This window comes from Vigna unguiculata, chromosome 7 (assembly GCF_037176805.1).
Source record: "Vigna unguiculata cultivar grain cowpea cultivar isolate G323 ecotype 2 chromosome 7, ASM3717680v1, whole genome shotgun sequence".
Classification (NCBI taxonomy): Eukaryota; Viridiplantae; Streptophyta; class Magnoliopsida; order Fabales; family Fabaceae; genus Vigna; species Vigna unguiculata.
The window spans coordinates 41,630,580-41,651,607 of NC_140798.1; the positions used below are offsets into that span (position 1 = coordinate 41,630,580).

Consider the following 21,028-nt stretch of genomic DNA (forward strand, 5'->3'; position numbering starts at 1 on the left):
TTCAGCTCCCACCTCAACCAAACCTTCGCTTCCATGACCCAGTTGGAACAAAGACATAAGAAAGAAAGAAAGAGAGAGAACTTAACTTTGCGTTGAGGGACCGAACCAGTGTGCTTGCAACATTCCTAACATGAATCCTATAATTTCTTTGTTCCTATTACTTTAAAACAAACAAATAGTTGGCAGGTTTTGCCTATTCTTTGTCTTACTCATCATAGGTCACGGTTGCCATAGTCAACAACAAGAATAATAATAACACATTGTTCCTTGTTCAGTAGATTCTAAATCTATTACGTGAACCCTAAATTTAACTTATGTGTAAATTGGGTCTAATGGTGGGGCACGTGGGGTAGGAATAAGTGGTAAACGTGCTTCCACATAGATGGAACATTTATGTGACCTACCTTTACCATGTTTGGATCAACCATGAACATAGTCGAAAAAAAGAAAAAGAAATAGTACAATCTGTCACGCCACTCAAACACACAATTATATGTACATTTCACTCAATAGTCATACACCAAGTACTTTTATAGTGTGTTTCAACTTTCGGAAACTACCGGTATCCATTTAGTGTATGAAATCATGCTGAAACATTTTTAAAAAGTATAAATAACTATTTCATGTTTTCGCTTTTAAATTCAACTTTATTATTATTATTAGAACTAATCCAAACCACACTATCGGACTATTTTATCATGTTTAATCCCACATTTTATATGTTGTTTTCTTATTGTTATAGTTTCCACCTCTCGCATGTAATTTATTATTTAAATTTAAAATATGGGCCAATTCGACAACAACAAAAAAGAAAAAAAAGGGTGTAAAAGAGAAATTATCTCAATCATGAGCTGTTATACATTGTCAATTCTATTATTTTATACAACTACACTGTAATTGCTTGTATTGAATAATTTAATTTATATTTTAATTAAACATCTCCATTAAATATATTATTATTGAAAAAACGTATGCCACTCTTCATTTCATTTCCAATTATCTAAGAAAAACACATAAATGTGGGAATAAGCAACGAATAATTATATTAAATTTAAAAAACCTCCATGGATGGGTTCAGTAATTATTTTAAAATTTTTCGTATAAAATAATATGATGACTAGAGTAAATAAATAAGAAAACATGTGATGTATGTGAACATTATTGACCGAACTTCTTATTAACAATTATAAAGATTATACTCAATAGCAAATGGAAGTTTCACTGCAAGATTTAAGAGGGTTCATGACAAAAATAAGAACAAATTGACTGATAATTTTTTTTAAAAGATTATGGTTAATTTAATGGAAGTACAGTTACATAATAGATCCAACATGTGGAGACCATGAGGGAAGAGCTTCTCCCATATATTATTTGTTTAAAATGAAAATAGAAGTGTCAACAATTGTTAGACCTTTTAATCTAAAAACCCATTTATAAACATGGCCCGACCCATCTACAAATAATTAAACTGGGCCAATTATATTTTATTGGACCTTTGTTACTGTTTGGACTTTGCTGATCCATAAACTATGTGGACTACGCAAAATTCTCAACCCATTAATTAATGGAACTCACCCTTCTTCATAACCTTGTAATTCACGTTCTAATTAGCAAATGGTATTTTTTTAACTCTTTAAGCATTATATTGTGATATGAATCCCACACACACCATTTTATCCCCCACTCGTTACCTTTCAAGAACCAAAGCCCCAAAACAAAGTAGCACTACCATGAAACCTGCAACTTCTTCAAAAAGCAACACCGTATTTCAAGAACCTCTCTTTTGCAATGCCTTGTTACTCTCCCCCACCACTTTTCTTCTTCTTCTTCTTCCTCTTCCCCTCCGTAGTTTCACTCCCTCTCTTCCCCTCCGACAACCTCACCCTCTACGGTGACGCCTTCTTCTCTCACAAAGCCATCACTCTCACCACCCACCAACCCACCTGCTCCTCCTCCTCCTCCATCGGCAGAGCCTTCTTCATCTACCCCCTCCGTTTTCTTGACCCCCAAACCAACTCCACCGCCTCCTTCTCCTCCCGCTTCTCCTTCTCCATCCTCTCCTCTCCCTCCTGCCCCTCCGGCGAAGGCCTCGCCTTCCTCATCGTCTCCTCCACCCACTTCCCCGCCATCTCCATGGGTCTCCCCCAACCCTCCCCCAGCTCAACCTCCTTCTTCGCCGTCGAGTTCGATACCACCTTCGACCCCTCCCTAGGCGACATCAACGACAACCACGTGGCCCTCGACGTCAACAGCGCCTCCTCCTTCGCGTCCGTCGACGCCTTCTCCCGCGGCATCGACCTCAAGAGTGGCAAACTCATCACTGCATGGGTGGAGTACCGTCACGCAATCAAGATGGTACGTGTCTGGCTCGCTTATTCCTTCACCAGACCTTCCATTCCCATTCTTGTTTCCCAAATAGACCTCTCTGAGAGACTTGAAGACTTCATGCACGTTGGTTTCACAGCCTCCAATGGGGAAGGGTCAAGTGATTACCTTGTTCATCATTGGCAGTTCACGACTTTCGGCCATGACTCTCGCTCCATGGACGTGATCGATGAAGGTGACTGTTTCTTGTGTTACGAAGGGGATTCCACGGGTTTTGGTCATGGTTCAAACATGAGAGAGATTGAGAGGAAGAAAAAGATTACGGAGTTGGCTCTTGGGTTGGGAGGGTTGACGGCGTTTGTGCTGTCGGTTTTGGCGGCGATGATTGTGGTGTGTGTTTTCTTGGCAAGGAAGAAAGGCGTTGTTCGGAAGAATATAGAGCAAAGGCGAAGTTGTGGGTTTGAGAGGAGTAAAGTTCCGACCAGGTTATCACTCTCGGAGATTAAGTCTGCCACAATGGGGTTCAATCGTGATAGGCTTGTTGGGGAGGGTGCATCTGCCAAGGTTTATAAAGGGTATCTTCCATTCGGAGGGGATGTAGCAGTGAAGAGATTTCAGAGGGAAAAGAACTTGAATTGTTTGCATAACCCTTTTGCCACTGAGTTTGCCACCATGGTGGGTTACCTGCGGCACAAGAATTTGGTTCAGCTTAAGGGGTGGTGCTGTGAGGGAAAAGAGTTGGTCCTGGTTTACGAGTATCTTCCCAATGGGAGTCTCAACAAGGTTCTACACAGGAACTTCAATTCTTCCATTGTTCTTTCGTGGAGGCAAAGGGAGAATATCGTTCTTGGGGTTGCTGCTGCTCTGACATACCTTCATGAAGAGTGTGAGAGGCAAATCATTCACAGGGATGTGAAGAGCTGCAACATAATGCTTGATGCCGATTTCAATGCAAAGCTTGGGGATTTTGGGCTTGCGGAAGTGTATGAGCACAGTTGCAGCACGAGGGAGGCTACTATACCAGCAGGGACAATGGGGTATCTTGCTCCTGAGTATGTTTATTCTGGTGTTCCTACTGTGAAGACCGATGTGTACAGCTTTGGGGTGGTGGTGTTGGAAGTGGGAACTGGAAGGAAACCTGTGGAAGATGATGGCAGTGTGATTGTGGATTATGTGTGGAGCTTGTGGGAAAAGGGGAAACTGATTGAGGGTGGTGATCCAAGATTGATGGGGAAATTTGATGCAGTGGATATGGAAAGGATGCTATTGGTGGGGCTTCTATGTGTGCACCCTGATGATGAGAAGAGGCCAACAGTAAGAGAAGCAGCAAGAATGCTTAAGAAGGAAGCACCACTTGCTGTTTTGCCTCCCATGAAACCAAGGTTGAGAATTAGGGCTATTTGTCCTCATCATCATGCTACTGCACCTGAAACACACCATGTTGATGGAGATTGCATCACCACAGATGAGGCTCCTTATTTGACCCCCAGAAGCCAGTTTAACTAGGATTTTCAACGTACATGTCAGATTATTTTAGATTCTTCATTTCTGAGAAAACATTTTGTGTTCAGGAATCTGAGTCAGAAGGAAAAGCACTTGTTTTTTTGTTTAATAACAATATCCATTCTTAGACTTTGAAATCAACTCAAATTTCCCCAAAACTATACTTGTTTCAAACCCTTTATGACCAGGGAAAGCAGATCCTAGGTTTTATAGAGTAGATTACGTGTATTTAGTGAATAGTGAAATAATGAAAAGAAAAATTGCTTATGGGAGGAAACTAGAAAATGAGAGAGAAAGAAACTGAGCAACGAGATATTTACTTAGGATTGGGGAGAATTGAGGTTTTTTTTAGGGGACGTTTCGATTCAAATTTAAAGAAATGGGTAAATTTTTAACAAACAAATTACTAATTTAAATAAAAAAAGTATTATTTAATTATTTTATTTTGATTAAAAACTACAAAATTAATCTATTTTAATTTTATTTATAGAAACTTTGTCAAGTTTTTCAAAAAAATTTTCCAAAACATAATTTTCCAATTTTTAAAGTATTACAGAAATTATTAAGTTGTATTCACGATTTTGTTTGAAAAAAAGGTAAAGTCGTAGAGTCGTATTTAATATTTGCCACTTCACTCTTCTCAACGTTTTACATTACAATTTATCTCTTTTATACATTAAAAAATTAAACTAAAAGGACAGTCATAATTATTTTATTGTTGACCCTGTTATTAAAAATTTAAAAGAGTTAACTATAAATTACACTCTTCAATTTTAAGAAAATATATTGATAAAATTCAAATTAAAATAATATTTTTATTGACAGTAGTTTCTTTTTAACAATCTACCCATTGGATATGCTTTTAGTCTGACATTCACATGACTGCATATAACCTCTCAAAAACTGATAGCTCTAGAGAAAAAAATGACAGGTTCTTCTCTTCATACGAAGAATCTATGTCAGAATTTGGGTATCCAATGTGTGGAATAAAATGAAGGAATTAGAGATCCAATTTTAATTGTTTGAAAATTGGTTTGGAGTAATCACAAAATTAGCAAATAAGATGGTTAGTATTCCTGATTAGATAACAATGTAAAAAGTTTTACATTACCAGTGTATTTCAATTAAATCCAAAAGAACTAATACCAACCTTTATGTATAATAAAAAATAAATGATATTTTGAAAATGTTTTGTTTGATAAATTTTGAGAAACAATTATTTTTTATTAAAAAAACTTTAAATTTTTTATTATATTCTTGTAACTTTCATAAAAAATAAAAATTTATTCTATTTAGTGATTTTGTTAATAAAATGTTTGTCATTTTTTTATATAAACTAATGTTTTTTTACTAGAAAAATAAAATAAAACATGTATTTTTTTCAATTGTTTAATGTGAGAAGAGTTGGTTTAATACGTGAATTGTTTTAATTTTAATCTTACTAACTTGCGATACATACAGGTACAATATCCATACTAAATACAAATTTTCTTTGTTAAACATCATCTCAGTATTGTATATGGTCAAATTATGTGTCTGCATACAAATGTTATCTTTTAAAAATAAACATGTTTATCATATTTGTTAACAGTAACTTTTAGTACTCGATTAAACAATATAGTAATAAGAACTTTTGAATACATGTTTTTTTATTTATTTGGTATGCTTTATTATAAATGGATTAATTATATCATTCTAAAATTGTTATTTACATTAACAATATTTAAGTTTTAACTTTTGATGAAAATCAAATTAATTAACAATAAATAAATTATGATTTGAAACATTTTATCTTTGAAATATATTATAAAAGTTAAATACAAGACAATAGTGTGATAAGGTGTACAATGCATTCAATTATAATTTAAATTACGGGTGGCAAACGGGTCAGTCCGACCCGTTTTGGTCCGGCCCGTATGTGACCCGTCAAAAAATTGGCTGGGTCGGACTGACCCGTCAAACAGAAATGGGCCAATAATCACAACCCGTCCCGTATAGGAAGGGTTAACGACCGGGCCGGGCTGACCATCTAGTTTTTTTTATTTAATTAGTTTTCAAATTTTTTAATTAGTTTTATTTTTTAAATTTGACAGACTGGACGGGACGGGCCAGAACAGGCTGACGGGTTGAAATCTTCAACCCAACCCGTTCCTTTTAGTACGAGTTGACAAGCTGGACCGTTGGGCCCAGCCCGTTTTGCCATCCTAATTTAAATCGATTGTATTTTTTTTATATTAAGAAAAATTGAGAAAATTAATAGTTAATTAATTATTAAATTGTTCATTTATCCATAAGAGACACAATTCTTAATTATGTCAAAGAAGAATATTTAATTAGTTACTTTTTATAATGTGCAAGTGATATAAGAGGTGTGTTAGGTAGATCCATATTAGTGTTAGTGCGTAAAGCCAAAAAAATCTCTCTTACTTAATTTTAATCAAACTTTAATCCATTTGGTTAATGCAATTTTAAACCTTGTTTCATTTATTTAGTAACAAAACTAATTAAGTCATCATTTAATCCCATTAAGTAAATAACATAATCTATTAATACAATTTGATCTAGCTTTTGCAAAAAAACATTTCAATTGATTAATTTAATAATCATTAAAAAAAATTTATAAATAATGACAAATTTTAATGACTAAAATTATGTTTAAACATCAATTTTATAATTAAAAACCAATTCATAATAAAATATATTTTATTTATTAATTTAAAGATAAATTATAATTTTTTATTCATAATAAAATCTATTTTACCTACCAATAATTTTTTTTATAAATTAATACATAAATTTATCGAAGTGACAAAAATCACATGTATAGTAAAAAAGGTGAAAACATGATTAAAATCAACGTCATAACTATATATTTGAATGCTTTGTAAATATTTACAAGTTATCTATAATTTAAGTATTAGTTTTACAACGCAAATTTCAAATAAAATATTTCAAATCATCACTTGTTAAAATAATTTATATACATTGTTTTATATATTATATTTAATTATTGAATTTATTTGAAAATTCTAATTATTTATTACCAATAAATGATGAATGATTTATTATAAATAATATATAATTTTTTTCAAATAAAATCATTTATTTTTTATTTTTATTTCAAACTTAACACATTACATTATATCAAATTATAATAAAAAATATGTTTAATAAAAATAACAATTAATATGTATAAATATAATATTTTTATAATTATTTTTATATATATTTTTTATTCAAATTATAATATATAAATTAATCTATTTTACAAAATGTATTTTTATTATCAAATATCAAATCCAGTTATAAAAATATCAGTGCATTGTACAGGTACAAATATGTATAACACTAAACACAATTAAATGCATCACCAACTTCAATTTTCAACCTTAATATATGAATTTAACAAAGAGTTTTTAAATGTGTATTAAAAGTTTCAAAAAATCTCCAATATTTAGTTCAGATAATTTTTATATGCCGTTAATGCAGGCATACAAAGTAAAAAAAAAACACATAATGCCGAAAGCAAGAGTTAAAATCAACGACTATAACTATAATTTAATATTGGGAGAAGTAACTTTCTTCTCTCTCCTCTCAGCATATTTCAATTTGGATTTTCCTTTAATTTAGTTTATCCAAACCAAAGAAGAAAGAAGTACCGTTATTCCTTATTCTATCGTGGGCTATACCGTTATCCAACCTTCACAAGGAAACTAAGATAACTAAATAAATGTAAGAAAAGTTATCAGTTTATCACACATAACAAATTTTGATTTAACTGCAGTTTTTTGTATTCTTGATATACTAGGTATTTATACGGTAGTTATTTTCTCAGAATAACTTTTTGTAAGAGTGCATAAATTAAAATTATATTTTTAATCAATTCATATAATTATATTATTATAAATAAATTAGTTTTTTTAAAATTATTACAAAAGTAATTTCAATTTATTTATTATGAATATCCAATACACAATACTTTTTTTATTGTTAAATGGATTGAACTATCATAATTGATGTTTTAAAAGAAAAATATTGATCATATTAGAGAGGTGGTCAGTATTTAAATATAAATATGATATACGTAATAATATTCTATTTTAGCATTTTTTTTTTAAATTTTATAGTAATTTTTATCATTTATATTTTTTTATTAATATAATATTACTTAGTAAGAATATTTAACTGTGAATATTTGTATATATATAATGCTGTATTATAATTCTTATCGATCAAATATCTTTAGCTTATATTTATGTTTGATTTTATCCAATTATTTTGTAAGTTTTTAATGATTATAATATTAATTTTCTTTTATTTAAATTTATATATTATTTTTTTAATAAGAGCAAAGGCTGTGATAGTATTTGATTGAGGGTCTTAACAATTTTTTTTTTAATGATGTATAATTTTAATTAATATATTGTAATGCTTTTTAATGCAGTACGCTAACTTTGAATTAATTGATTATTTAAACGTTTTATATTTAGAAGTTTTTTTTATTATTATATGTTTTGTTATTAATATTCATTTTTAAATAATCTAATTAGGACAAATATATTGAGCTAAATAGTTAAATATATTAGGACAAATATAAAATAATTAACTAACATGCTAGATTAAGAAAAAAATTCGCTCTTTTTTATGAGAAAAACTTGTTACAAACTAGATTTCAGGAAGTTATTCACTCTTTATTGATGATATAACATAGGATATTATTTACTCTTATAATAAACATTTAAAAAAATTACTTTTAACATACTTTTGTTTGATTAAATGTGTTAAAATATTTGGCCTATGAAGACTAATCTCTAATAAAAAATAGAAATGACATAAATTTCATTTATGAATAAGAGTTTAAATTTCATGTTATTGTTTTTCAAATTAAAACATGATGACAACTATCTCTTCTAAAATGACAGGTAATTATAGCTATTAATTTTTTATACCTTATATTAATAGAAAAGGGATTTTTCATTATATTGTTAAACTTAAATTCATTTGTTTTTCTACATGAATACTACTATGAATACTACTGTATCTTCCAGGGAAGAGATAATAATGTTTAAGTTAAAAATTAATATTATAGGTGGTCAAAATTAATCTTTAACAAATTAATATTTGAACTCGAGTTATGTTACATTAAATTTAAAATTAATACATTTAATACATTGCTTAATTTAATTTAATTTTGTGATAATGTGCTAATTTATTCTGCAGATGTTATTTATTTTTTCAGCATGAGAAGTGTGAGAAGAGAGGAGCAAAAAAAGGTTCGCAAAACGAAAATGTTTTGCATGTTAAGCGGAATCCAAAGGAGTGGGTTTCTTTTCCAGTTCTACCCACCATTATGATTTAGTTTTCAGCTACACTTCCCTCTCACATCAGAACAACACTTCTTACATCAACAATCTTTCTTCCACAACCCATTATAACCCTTCGCGCAGCTCCAACATTAACTTATTGTCATCAAAATGGTCAGTTTTTTTCTTTCCCTTTTCCATGCGATGATGGATTAAGGTTTTCTGTTCTGCGGGCTATAAAAAACGTTACCCTTATGAATAAAAATTGAAATTTATTGTGTTTGTTTAGTGGGTCTCTGTCTTTGAAGGTGCGAGGTAAGTGGTTTTTGTTTTTGGTGATGTAATTTCTTCCGCCGAGACGTTGTTTGTTTCATTGTGCTGTTAATTTGGTTGGTAAGAGTAATGTGTTATAAATGGCAATTCCTAGGTCATAGCATTCTGGCTCTGTAGAATACTTGTGATTATAGTCTGGGAATTTTTGATTTGGTTACCATTTTGGAGATTCCTGTTGTTGGTTTGTGGAACAGGCAATGCAAATGATGGTATTGTGATCTCTAGCTAAGATATTGGACCATGAGTTGAAAAGGGGCAAGTGTTATTAGTTTTTGGAATTGTTCTTTACATCAACTCATAGATACATGACTCAGAAGATAAATATAATATATGATTTGGCTTTTGTATGCATGTATCTATTATAATATTTTATGGAAGAGGGCGTGATAGGAATTGCACTTGTGATATTGTGAACCATTTCTGTTAAATCTTTAACCATTGTTGTAGGGAACTGTTTGTCTCTTGTGTGGTGATAAAGGCTTTGAAGTTGCATTGGTTTTTTGCTCTGGGTGTCAGGTTTATGCGCTACATAGGTACTTATTGTCTGTGCTCTCTTTCTGTCTTCTTGGATGCACTTATAGCAATTTATTTTATCATATTTAGCTGAAATGCCACTACTACTGAATGCTGCTTGAACATTTGTAGAACACTTCTGGAGTAAAATCGAAGGATTTAAGACTACTCTCTATAGCTTGAAAATCCAAAAAATAATTCGAAGGATACTCACTGCTTAGTATTGATACCCTGATCCTTTTTATAGTGTGTAGCAATTTTTTTTTATCCATCACATCTCTGTAAAGCATAGATGTGCTTTTGGATTTTAATGTAAGTGCTTTTAAGATTATGATTTACTTTCTTAGCCAGCTTTTAGCATTGGTACATAGCTGATAGTGCCTCTCTTTTTATTGCCATACACAATCTTGAAATTTCTATTGGTATTGAAGGTGTGACCAGGGAGTGCTCCCATTATAGCTGGTTTGGATAAACCGAAGGATTATTGAATAGATATGCATCATCATTGAATAATTCCCTTTTTAATTGGATCTTTTGTTCTCCCAATGTCTTACAAAAATAGAAAAACTGCAATTTGTAAAGCTGCGATTTCATGTTCTTTAATTGTCCTTTTTCATCAGGTACTGTTTAAAGGGGCCTGTGATTTTTACTGATCCTGTTACATGGTTTTGTGATGATTGTGTAAAAAAGCTAAGTTTACCACCTTCTCTTGACCAATCTACACCTCTCTCATCTTTAACAAGAAGCCATACAACTTTAGAAAAAAATGCAATCCAAACTACAAGAGTACTTGCAAATTGCAAAGAGAGAGTGAAGAAACGGAATAAACTGCTAGAAAAGAAGATTAAAAGGAAACATGAGAAAGGAAAAGTCAACTCTGCCTTCGTGGATGAAACAAAGGGTGTACTATCCAGTTCACACGAGCTTCAGCATCCTCAACGCATGATCAGCAGTGAAGAAGAATGTGAGGTAACGAATGAGTGTGAAGCAGCTCCAAGGGATGTAACTAATTCTGATTTAGGTCTCCAATCTGATCCATTTTCTGAAGGAGCTACCTGTAATGATTTAAGTTGTATAGAATTAGATGGTCGTGTTTATGCACAGCCTTTAATTGATCCGATCTGGAGGTACAAAAGTTGTTTTACTACCTTCATTTGAAATTGGTGAACTTCTATAGCTGTTGTGGTGAATATCATTTGAAGTTGAATTTTCTGGTTAATAGGGGAAGTATATACTTCAGCAATGAAACTATTGGTGCTGTCAGTGGACTTCTTGCTCATGTGTCCAATTTAGCATGCTCCAAAGCTGTAGAGGAGACAGGACATTTCCCAGAAGTGCTTCATGCAGAATTGGTTCCAAGATCTATTGTGTGGCCTGAAAGTTTCAAGAGTAGGGAGCCAACTGATCAGGACATTGCTCTCTTTTTCTTTCCTGACAGTGAAGGGTGATTTTTCTCAGACACTTTTTACATAACGTTACTATTTTTTTTCTTTAGTTTGATGTACCTGAATATTTCTTCCTTGGCAGAACTGAGAAGGTCTTCGACGCTCTGGTTGATGATGTCATTTGCCATGAACATGCCATAAGATTTGTGGCTAGAAATACAGAGCTTTTAATTTTTCCTTCCACCGACCTCCCAATCTCTTATTGGAGTGAGCTTCGTTTATTCTACCTCTTTAGGGGTTCATTTCAGTATATAGCTTTGTCTGTTTAACTTGAGATTACATTTTAACTCGTTTGTCATTTGGGCAGGATTTGAAGCTAAATATTATTTGTGGGGTGTCTTCAAAAAAGCAAACTTGGGAACAGAGAAATAATGCTGCATGCAGAGATTGACAAAGCTCTTAGGTTAATTTAGCCATAGACATAGTCCATCCAATTAGCAATAGTGCTAACAGCTACAGTTCTAATGCATAGCATTCCTGTGCTCACTGTAACTGATGTAATGACCATATTACAAGCATGTTGAGGATTAGAGTGGATAGAATAGAATGTGATGAAAGCAAGAGTTGGGATGGCTTGTAGGTACATCCTTGTTGTGACTACTTCATCGTCCAAGATAGAAGCATACATAGATGTTCTAGAAACCTTTTGAAACTTCCTCATTTTGTCTGACCAAAGTCTTTGATTGTTGTAACTGGTAAGCATTGTGGCATTTGTTCAACAGTCTCGGTGTTAATGTGCCATAATCTGTCTTCCTGAAACGTTTTTCATCACAATGTTATTTATATTTCAGGAAAAGGTTTGGGCTTGTAACTTATAATACCACCTTTGTTCTATGCGTAAGTTGGTGGAAACCATGCAAATTTATATTGATATTGCATGTTGACGGTGTTAATGTGACCGTGCACAAATATAGTGGTCCAACACTGGTGTGGACTCCATGTACCCATTTTCTCTCTATCTAAGTTTGGCCTATATAACATCATCTTATTAAGAAGACAATAATTTTTGGACAAACTGAACTTGAAGTATTTCTGGTTGAAAGTAAAAGAATAAATTTTTTATTTTCCGTATTCTTGTTAATCTGATGCACATTGATGCATACGTTTCACACTCCTCCTTGCATTAGTGATCAATGAGTCCAAGCTTTTTTCTTAGTGACTCAAACTTGTTTCTTGAAAGTGCTTTGGTGAATATATTTCACAATTGATCTTCGGTCTTGCAGTATTTCAAGCACACTGCATCATTTTTCTGTACATCTCTAAGGAAAAATAACTTGATCTTTCTCTTTCCATGAAAGACAAGATTTCTTAAGATGGCAATGACTGCTTGGTTGTCCACCATTACTTCTGTTGTCATCTCTTGTTCCAAGTGTGAATCACTTAATATTTTTCTTAGTAATAAGGCTTTTACAGCTGCTGTGGCTGCTATGAATTCAGCTTCAACGGTTGATTGTGCAATAATTTCTTGCTTTTTTGAATTCCAAGAGAATATTTCCGATCCAAAATTGAAACAATAGCTTGAGGTGCTCTTCATGCCATCTAAAGATCCTCTCCAATTACTATCAGAGTAACTTTGCAACTTGAAATCTTGTGATTCATTTAAAGTCTCCTTGACATATATTAGCACCCTCTTTGTTGCTTTCAAAAGAGATTGTTTGGGACAATTCAAAAATCTTGAAAGTACACCTATTGCATATAATATGTCAGGTCTTGTTGTTGTGAGATACATTAAGCAACCTATTAAGCTTTCATAGAGTGCTTCCTCCACTTGTTCTGAAAAATCATCTTTGCATAACTTCTTTTTTTGATACATAGGAGTTGTTCATACTTTTACAGTTTTCCATGCTAAACTTCTTCAGGATCTCCTTTGAATACTTCCTTTGACTGATGAAAATTTCACCATTCTTTTGCTTAACCTCCATACCAAGAAAAAATGACATTTCTCCTAAGTCTGTCATCTTAACAACTTGTTGCATATCATCTTTAAACTGCTAAATAAGTTCAGGGTTGCTGCTAGTAACTAGGAGATCATCAACATACAAGGAAATCACAGCAAAATTAGTTTGGTTACCTTTGATATATCAAGTGGATTCACTAAGACTTTTAACAAAGTCTAGTTTTGATAATAATTTATCAATTTTGCTATACTAGGCTCTTGGGACCTGTTTCAAACCATATAAAGTTTTCTATAATAAATAAACTTTGTCTTCATGCCCTTTCACCAAGAACCCTTTAGGTTGCTCAACAAAGGCTGACATGACATCAAGTTGGTAGATTTTTCATCCATTTTATGCTGCAATAGCTAGCAACATCCGGATGGTATCTTGTCTTGCAACTAGTGCAAATGTGTCAAAGTAATCTACTCCAAAAATTTTAGCATAGCCTTTCACGACTAGCCTTGTTTTATACTTGTTGATTGAACCATTTGCATTCAACTTTGTTTTGAACACCCATTTCACTCCTATGATTTTTTTTGCTTTTAGGCCTTTCAACAAGCTCCCAAGTTTGATTCTTTTTTTATCATGGAAAGCTCTTTCTGCATCGCAGTTATCCATTTGGGATCCTTCATTGCTTCACGATAACCTCCAGGTTCTAAAACTGCTACATTGCATCTGTCATAGATATTTGGGTTAAATATGTTTTTGGTCCCTTAAGTTTTAGTAAAGTTTGGAATTAGTCCCTCATCGAAACTTTTGACCAATTTAGTCATTCGTCTGTAGAAATGCGTGGATTTAGTTATTTTAATCAAAATTTGTTAAGTTTATTTGAAGTTTCAAACGCGTTTTATGATAATATTTGAGTTAGCATTTAAGCGAAAATGCGTCAAACGATGTAAACAATTCAAATACTATCATGAGATGCACTTGAAACGTTAAATAAACTTAACAAAATCTAGTTAAAAGGACTAAATGCATACATTTCTAAAGATGAAGGACTAAATTGGTCAAACTTTCGAAAAGGGACCGATTCCAAAATTCACTGAAACTTGAGGGACCAAAAACATATTTAACCCTAGATATTTAAAAGAAATCTAGTATGTCTTACCGGTGCATCATCATCTAGCTCATATTGATTTAATGAAGGGTCAACTATTGACATATTTTTAGCATCATTCCAATTCCATTGATCTCCTCCATGAAGTATACATCCTTGCTTATTAGAAATTTTCTTGTAGAAGGTTGAAAAACTCTATAAGCCTTGGATACTGAACTGTATCCCAAAAAAAATCCCAGGTTCAGCTTTCTTGTCTAGCTTGTCTCTTCTTAATATGTGGCACATAAGTGAAACACAAGCATCCAAACACTTTAAAATTTTTCAAGAAGGGTTTATAGCCATACCAAACTTCAAATGGAGTCTTCCCCATCAACTGCTTTGGTAGGAAGTCTATTAACAAAAATACTGCAGTGTTTGCAGCCTTTGCCCAATATTCCTTTGGTAGTCCTTTCTCATGAAGTATACATCTCATCATTTCCATTATTGTCTGATTCTTCCTTTCACTAACCTCATTTTGTTGAGGAGTGTAAGGTGCTGTTAATTGATGCTCAATGTCTGCTTCCTCACAAAAACATGGTGAATTATCCTGAAGTGTAGTCCTTCCCATTATAAGACCCTAGAGCTTAATCATGCAACCACTTTGCTTTTCAATCCATTGCTTGAATCTCCAAAAGACACTTGCAACTTCTGATTTAGACTTGAGAAAGTGAATCCAGCACATTCGAGTGAAATCATAAATAAAGATGTATAATATTTACTCTCCTTGAGTGAAGGAATCCTTTGAGGTCCAGCCAAGTCTGTGTGGATCAACCGTAACTTTTCTGTTGCTCTCCAGGTTGCTTGTTTAAATGGTAATCTTGTATGCTTCCCATATTGACAGGCCTCACAACTTGGTAACACATAATCCAAGTGAGGTAAGCCATAAGCCAACTCCTTTTGCTTCAAATTCAACACAGCGACATGGTGAAAATGACCTAACCTCTTGTGTCAAATTTTTGTACTATTTTCTGCATTGGGTCAAATGAGAAACTTTTTCCTCTCATTTTGATACTAAAAAATGTCTTTGTCAATGGCATCTTTAGTCAAACAATCCTTATTTTCAAAGAAGACTTTAAATCCTTTCTCAACCAGTTTACCAACACTTAACAAGTTTTGATCAATCTCAGGTATATACAAAAAACATCATGAATTAATTTTGTACCTGCACAACTTTCAATGGCTGTAGTGTCCTTTCCTTCAACAACAATCAGATCACCATTGCCCATTCTAACTTTTGACACCTGTGATCTATCCAACTCTTTGAAAAGCTATTCACCACGAGTCATGTGGTTAGTATAGCCACTATCCACTAACCAACATTCACTTGAGCTGCTGCTTGAGAAACATGTTGCTATAAACAATTGTTCCTCCTCTTATTGATCTACAACTTGAGCCTCATCCTTTGGTTAAGTATTGCCTTTACAAATTTGAACATAATGTCCTAACTTGTTGCATTTTTCACACTTAACATCAGGTCTTCTCCAACATTTGAAAGGTGGATGACCCAATTTGCTACAGTGCTTACAAGGAGGAAATCTTTTATTTTTGTCTCCATTATTGTTACATGTTGCGTCTTGGGTGCTGAAGTTCTTCTTCTTGTATTTCTTCCACTTGTTTTTCTCTTCTTGGTTAACTTGCAATTTAGCCTGTAATGCTTCTTCCACATAACCCTCGTCTCTTATCACCCTTCTTTGTTCTTGGGCTTGCAAAGCATTTATTAGTTGTGTCAAAGTAAGTTTTGAAAGATCCTTTGTATTCTCCAAGGAAATAATAGTAGCCTCAAATTTTCCAGGAACAGTCACCAATATTTTCTAAAAGATTTGTGAGTGGAGAAATTGAGAGCCAAACAATCTTACTCTATTAGCAATGCCACCAAAAGGATTTATTAGGATACTCTTTAATTGTTTCAAACTCCTTCATTTTCTGCATCTCAAATTCTCAAATCAAATTTAGGGATTGCATTCCCTTAATTTTATCATCTCCTTCATAATCACCCTTCAGGAAATTCTGGATTTTAAATGTTGAATCAAATGTCATAATTCTAATGAAAATGTCTTTTTATACAACACCCAACAAAGAGGCTTTTGCCTTTGACTTTCTTCCTCTATTCTCCTTGTGATTTTTCATCTGTGTCAATGTTGGATTGTCCGGTAAGGGTGGAACTTCATAGTCCTCTTCAACAGCTTCTCAGACATCATTTGACTCTAGATGTGCCCTCATTTTTGCTGCCCAGATATAATAATCATCACCATTAAACACTGGGGGTGCTAGTGTTGTGTATGGTGTTTCAGAATCTATCTAACTGATGGATTAAAACAAGGTGTTTTGGGCTTTTTTGTGGTGGGTTACTCACAGGTCCCTCTAAACAAAAAAAAACTCTTAATACCAATTTATTGGTGAAAGCACAGGAGTAGGAAAGATATATTTTTATTTAATAATGATCTGTTTTAAATACAAATATTGTAACAACAACCTATTAACAAATTGTATCTGAAATACAATAATAAATTCTTAGACAAACAATAACTACTAACATAACTTAAAAAGCAGGCTAAATAGCATGAAATAAAAAATTATTAAATAAATATCTGATGCACGTTAATGCACACATTCAACAATTATGAACGTAAAGATAAAGATAATTTCACTATCCTATTGGATAAGAGATTGGATAAGAGGGGAATAGACGTAAATGTAAACAAAGAGTTTAATGTAAGTGTAATCTTCTTTACATGCTCAAATAAATAAAAATAAATTTTAGATAACTTCTAAGATATTTATTATAAAACTAGAAAACTTCTTTCATAGAATATGTAATAAGTTATGAAAGTAATTTACATTGTTAATGGATTCAAATTAAACTCATGAAAAAAAGTAGAGTTAACACTTAACTTAATAGCTGTTTGTTATTGCATCTATCAAATTTCTACAAGCACCCATCTATATGTGAATTTTCAGATTTTATTTCCGAAAAACATTGGACCAAATCTGAAAATAATTTTCTATAAGACATTCATCTTTCCGAAAACCCACTCAAGCCTATTCCGGAAGAAATTTGATAGGGTGTAAGAAGAAAGTGCCCAATTCTATCATAGAAGGAAGTTGTGTACGCGGGGTTTGTCTAAATATTATAATGGTTTTTACTCAAAAACAGAGATTGAAGAAGCTGTAGCCTTCTGAAGACTTGCAATTGCATATGTACATTTACAGTAGTGAGAACATGTGCTGTCGTATACAAAACAATGTAACATCACATCAATACCAAATTAGACAATGAAACAATGTTATATGATGGATGCATCAAAACCAAGTTTGCATTTTCTACATTCATATAATGATGATAATGTATGAGAAAAAGAGGTAAATGTAATGATAATTTTGTGTTAGGTTTGCCAAACTGCTCCATTAGTATGAAGCTGGAACCTTCTTAATCTGAGACTTGCACCGGGACAAATTGAAGCAGTAGTAAGCACAAGTATCACGCCCCAAACAAAAAACAATGTAACATCACATCAAGAACAAGTTAAACATGTTCCATGACAATGTTGCACATATAGTGAACGCTATGATATTTAGGCTTTTTTTTTTTCTAAATTCACAATTTCATATCGTGGAAAAGAAAATATAGTGACAAAATTGTATACTAATATTTAAGAATCATAATGTGGTTCAAATATCTCCTTCTAGTTAACAACAATATTTATGCATAATTTTACTTAAATATGAAAATAATTTATATAATTTAAATAACTATGAAGAAAATATCTATAACATGAGTTCAATTTGACAACAAATTATCTACAAATTAAGAAAGAATATAGTTTACTGTTATGGCTAGTTTGTCGGAGAAAATCTGAAAAGAAAATGAGAAAGATTTTTCGGGATTCTAATGTAAGAAAAAAGAGTTTTATGAATTGAAATATAATTTTTTTTAGAAAGAGTGTTTTTTTTATATGTTTTGTTGATTTTAATATTTTTAAATAGGAAAAAGAAGTTACATAGTTTTGTTGATTTTAATATTTTTATATGTTTTGTTGACTCTTTAATGTATAATTTTTTTCGTTAGTAGAGTTTTTTCTGGATATACTAAAAGTTACATAGTTTTTGAAGTTATAATTTTTTTCTTGATTTGAAAGTAAAAAAAAAAAGAGTTTGTCTAAGAATATAATATGAAAAATGTTTTTTATTATTTTAACCCATTCAACTCTACATTATGTAAATCTTATTGATTAAGAATTTTTAAAAAAGAAAAAAAATTATACGAAATAAAAAATCAAATGAATTTAATTAATAAGATTTTACAATTGTATAAAGTTAAATATTTTTAATTATATTTGAGTCATTGTTCCATTGTGAAAATTCTAAATTCTTTTTGTTTGGCATTATTAGAGACATAAGTACAATAATTAGATGGATAAGGTTGCTTTTGAGTGTATTAGGTAGCAAAGTAATGAAATTTAGTCCTATAATAATTGGTTATGAGAAAAAATGCATCAACACCAAAAGGGAGATCTATCTTCTCCCAACATAGGTTACGTAAGTGTTTACTCAACCTCAATTCATATAAATCAATTAATAGATAGTAGCTAAGATGAATAAAATTTAATATAAATAATCATAATTATATAAAATTATATTTAAAACTTAAATAATAAAATATATTTTTGATACACAGTTTTTAATGATGTTGCAGTTTAGTTTTTTAACCCTCTATGTATATTTATTGAACATTTTATGGCGTAATTGTATTTGTTTTCATGCTACCATTGATTTTTTCTGGATTGGATTGATATGATTGAGAAGGAATGAGTGACAAAATGTGCGTCTCCATCAGTGAAGAAAAGTGTTTGATAAAGGAGACCAATCTGGTATGGTAGGACTTAAATTAATATCAACATTGCTTTTGTTTCTGTGCAGTTAGGTTAATTGATTTATGAATTAATTACATTTTTAACTCTTTAAATCTAAAATATCTAAATTTCACATTTATTGTGATTATAGCACCTATCTATTTATTCATCATTCTAGTTTCTAGTCTCATAATTGTACTAAATTTCGTCTTTTTGCTGAGACCAATTATCCCTCTCCCAAAAGGATTGAACTGAAATAAAAAAAATCCAAAAAATAATATAATTATATACATAAAAAAAAATTGATTCTGAAAATAATTTGTGTGATCAATCATTTGCCAAACTAACTATACACAATTCCAAATCTGAACCAAAAGAAGCTCTATATTCAATAATATTTGTAAATATGTTTCTCTATATAAAACTTAATATTTAAAGAAATGGCATAATTAAAGGGATTCTTCAAGTTGTTTTAAGAATATATCCATCTATTGAAGATTGAAGGAATTGAAGATTCACCACTCCATCATTTCCTCACTTTGCTTCTCTTTTTCTAAAAAGGTGATTATAATAAAGCAATTTTTTTTTTCAACGTTCACTAATAAGTTATTATTTTATTAAAAAAATTACTTTTTTTTCCTTTAAAAAAGTTATCCAGACAAACACATTATCGTTCTGGTGGATTCATTTTCTTTTCGTGAGATTTTTATTTTTTGGTGTTAAGTTAATTCTAATCTTTTATAATTGATTTTTAAATTTTTTAATGTGGACTAAGTTATTAAGTTTAGTTCCAAGACAAGTTTGAATTGATGCAAACAATAATTAGCCATCACCTGGATTAAAATCCACAAAAGCAATTATTTATTCCATGAGTTGTTTGTTTGTTGTTGTGTTACATGGATTTTATAACAGTCAATGCAATATTTACTACAGATAATTATTTAAAAAGATATTTGTGTTTGCTTTTAAAGTTTGAAATTCAAAATATCAAAGTGAAAGAGCATCAAAAGACTTGCACTCTATAAAAGAAAACATCATTATTGTATTTAATGCATTACCATAGACCGAAAAAGGAAGCTATCTTGTTGCTTAATAAAAGATAAATGAAGTATTCGAAAAAGAAATTCCACATTCCAACAACCTTTAATACATCATAATGTTTCACGTAGAATATCTAATGTACCTCTAACATTCATTAAGGCAGATAGATGGAAGACTTAAAAGGAAGAAGAAAACAAATAGAAGAAGTCTTGAACAAAAACTAGTTATAGTTTTTTTTTAAACATTTTCTCCCTTATTTTAATCATATAACTAGAAATGATTTTGTATTCCGAGATTTTGTATACTTAATTAATTATATATTTTTCTTTGTAAACACTTTAGCAGCTTCTAAGATAAGAATGTACAAAATAATATCCGTACATTGCCAAAAACATGAAAAAGTTTGTATGATTGATTTGGAAAAAATAAAAAAAAGTTATTACTATTATTGTTAATACTATATTGAACATAGTTAAGAAAATAATACTCATTATATTAAGAGTAGAGACTAAGGTGTGTTGAGTGTAATAATTGACAACTTTTCATTATTTTTTTATAAGTTTTTTATTATAATTATTTATGATTATGAAGATTATTAATTTGATCTTTCTAAATAATAGAATAATATTTAATAATATTTGAATGTTTAATTTATTTATTTTTGTCAAGTAAGTTAATACTT

The 21,028-nt window shown here is 31.3% G+C and overlaps 1 protein-coding gene and 1 pseudogene across 2 annotated transcripts; both read left to right on the forward strand.

Annotated features, from left to right (window-relative positions):
* Window positions 1-1,738: 1,738 nt before the first annotated feature.
* On the forward strand, window positions 1,739-3,911 carry LOC114189499 (Concanavalin A-like lectin protein kinase family protein). The gene has a single exon (XM_028078074.2). The coding sequence runs from the start codon at window positions 1,789-1,791 to the stop codon at window positions 3,829-3,831; it is 2,043 nt and encodes a 680-aa protein (XP_027933875.1). The 5' UTR covers window positions 1,739-1,788; the 3' UTR covers window positions 3,832-3,911.
* A 5,165-nt stretch (window positions 3,912-9,076) lies between these two features.
* LOC114190536 (PHD finger-containing protein 1-like) lies at window positions 9,077-12,293 on the forward strand (annotated as a pseudogene). The gene is made up of 6 exons (XR_014996610.1): window positions 9,077-9,305; window positions 9,912-9,997; window positions 10,598-11,104; window positions 11,200-11,421; window positions 11,505-11,629; window positions 11,730-12,293. The product of XR_014996610.1 is annotated as a PHD finger-containing protein 1-like (transcript).
* The last annotated feature ends 8,735 nt before the right edge of the window (window positions 12,294-21,028 follow it).

Coding starts and splice junctions, on each gene's coding strand:
- LOC114189499 (XM_028078074.2), top strand. CDS start 1,789: ATGCCTTGTTACTCTCCCCCACCACTTTTCTTCTTCTTCTTCTTCCTC.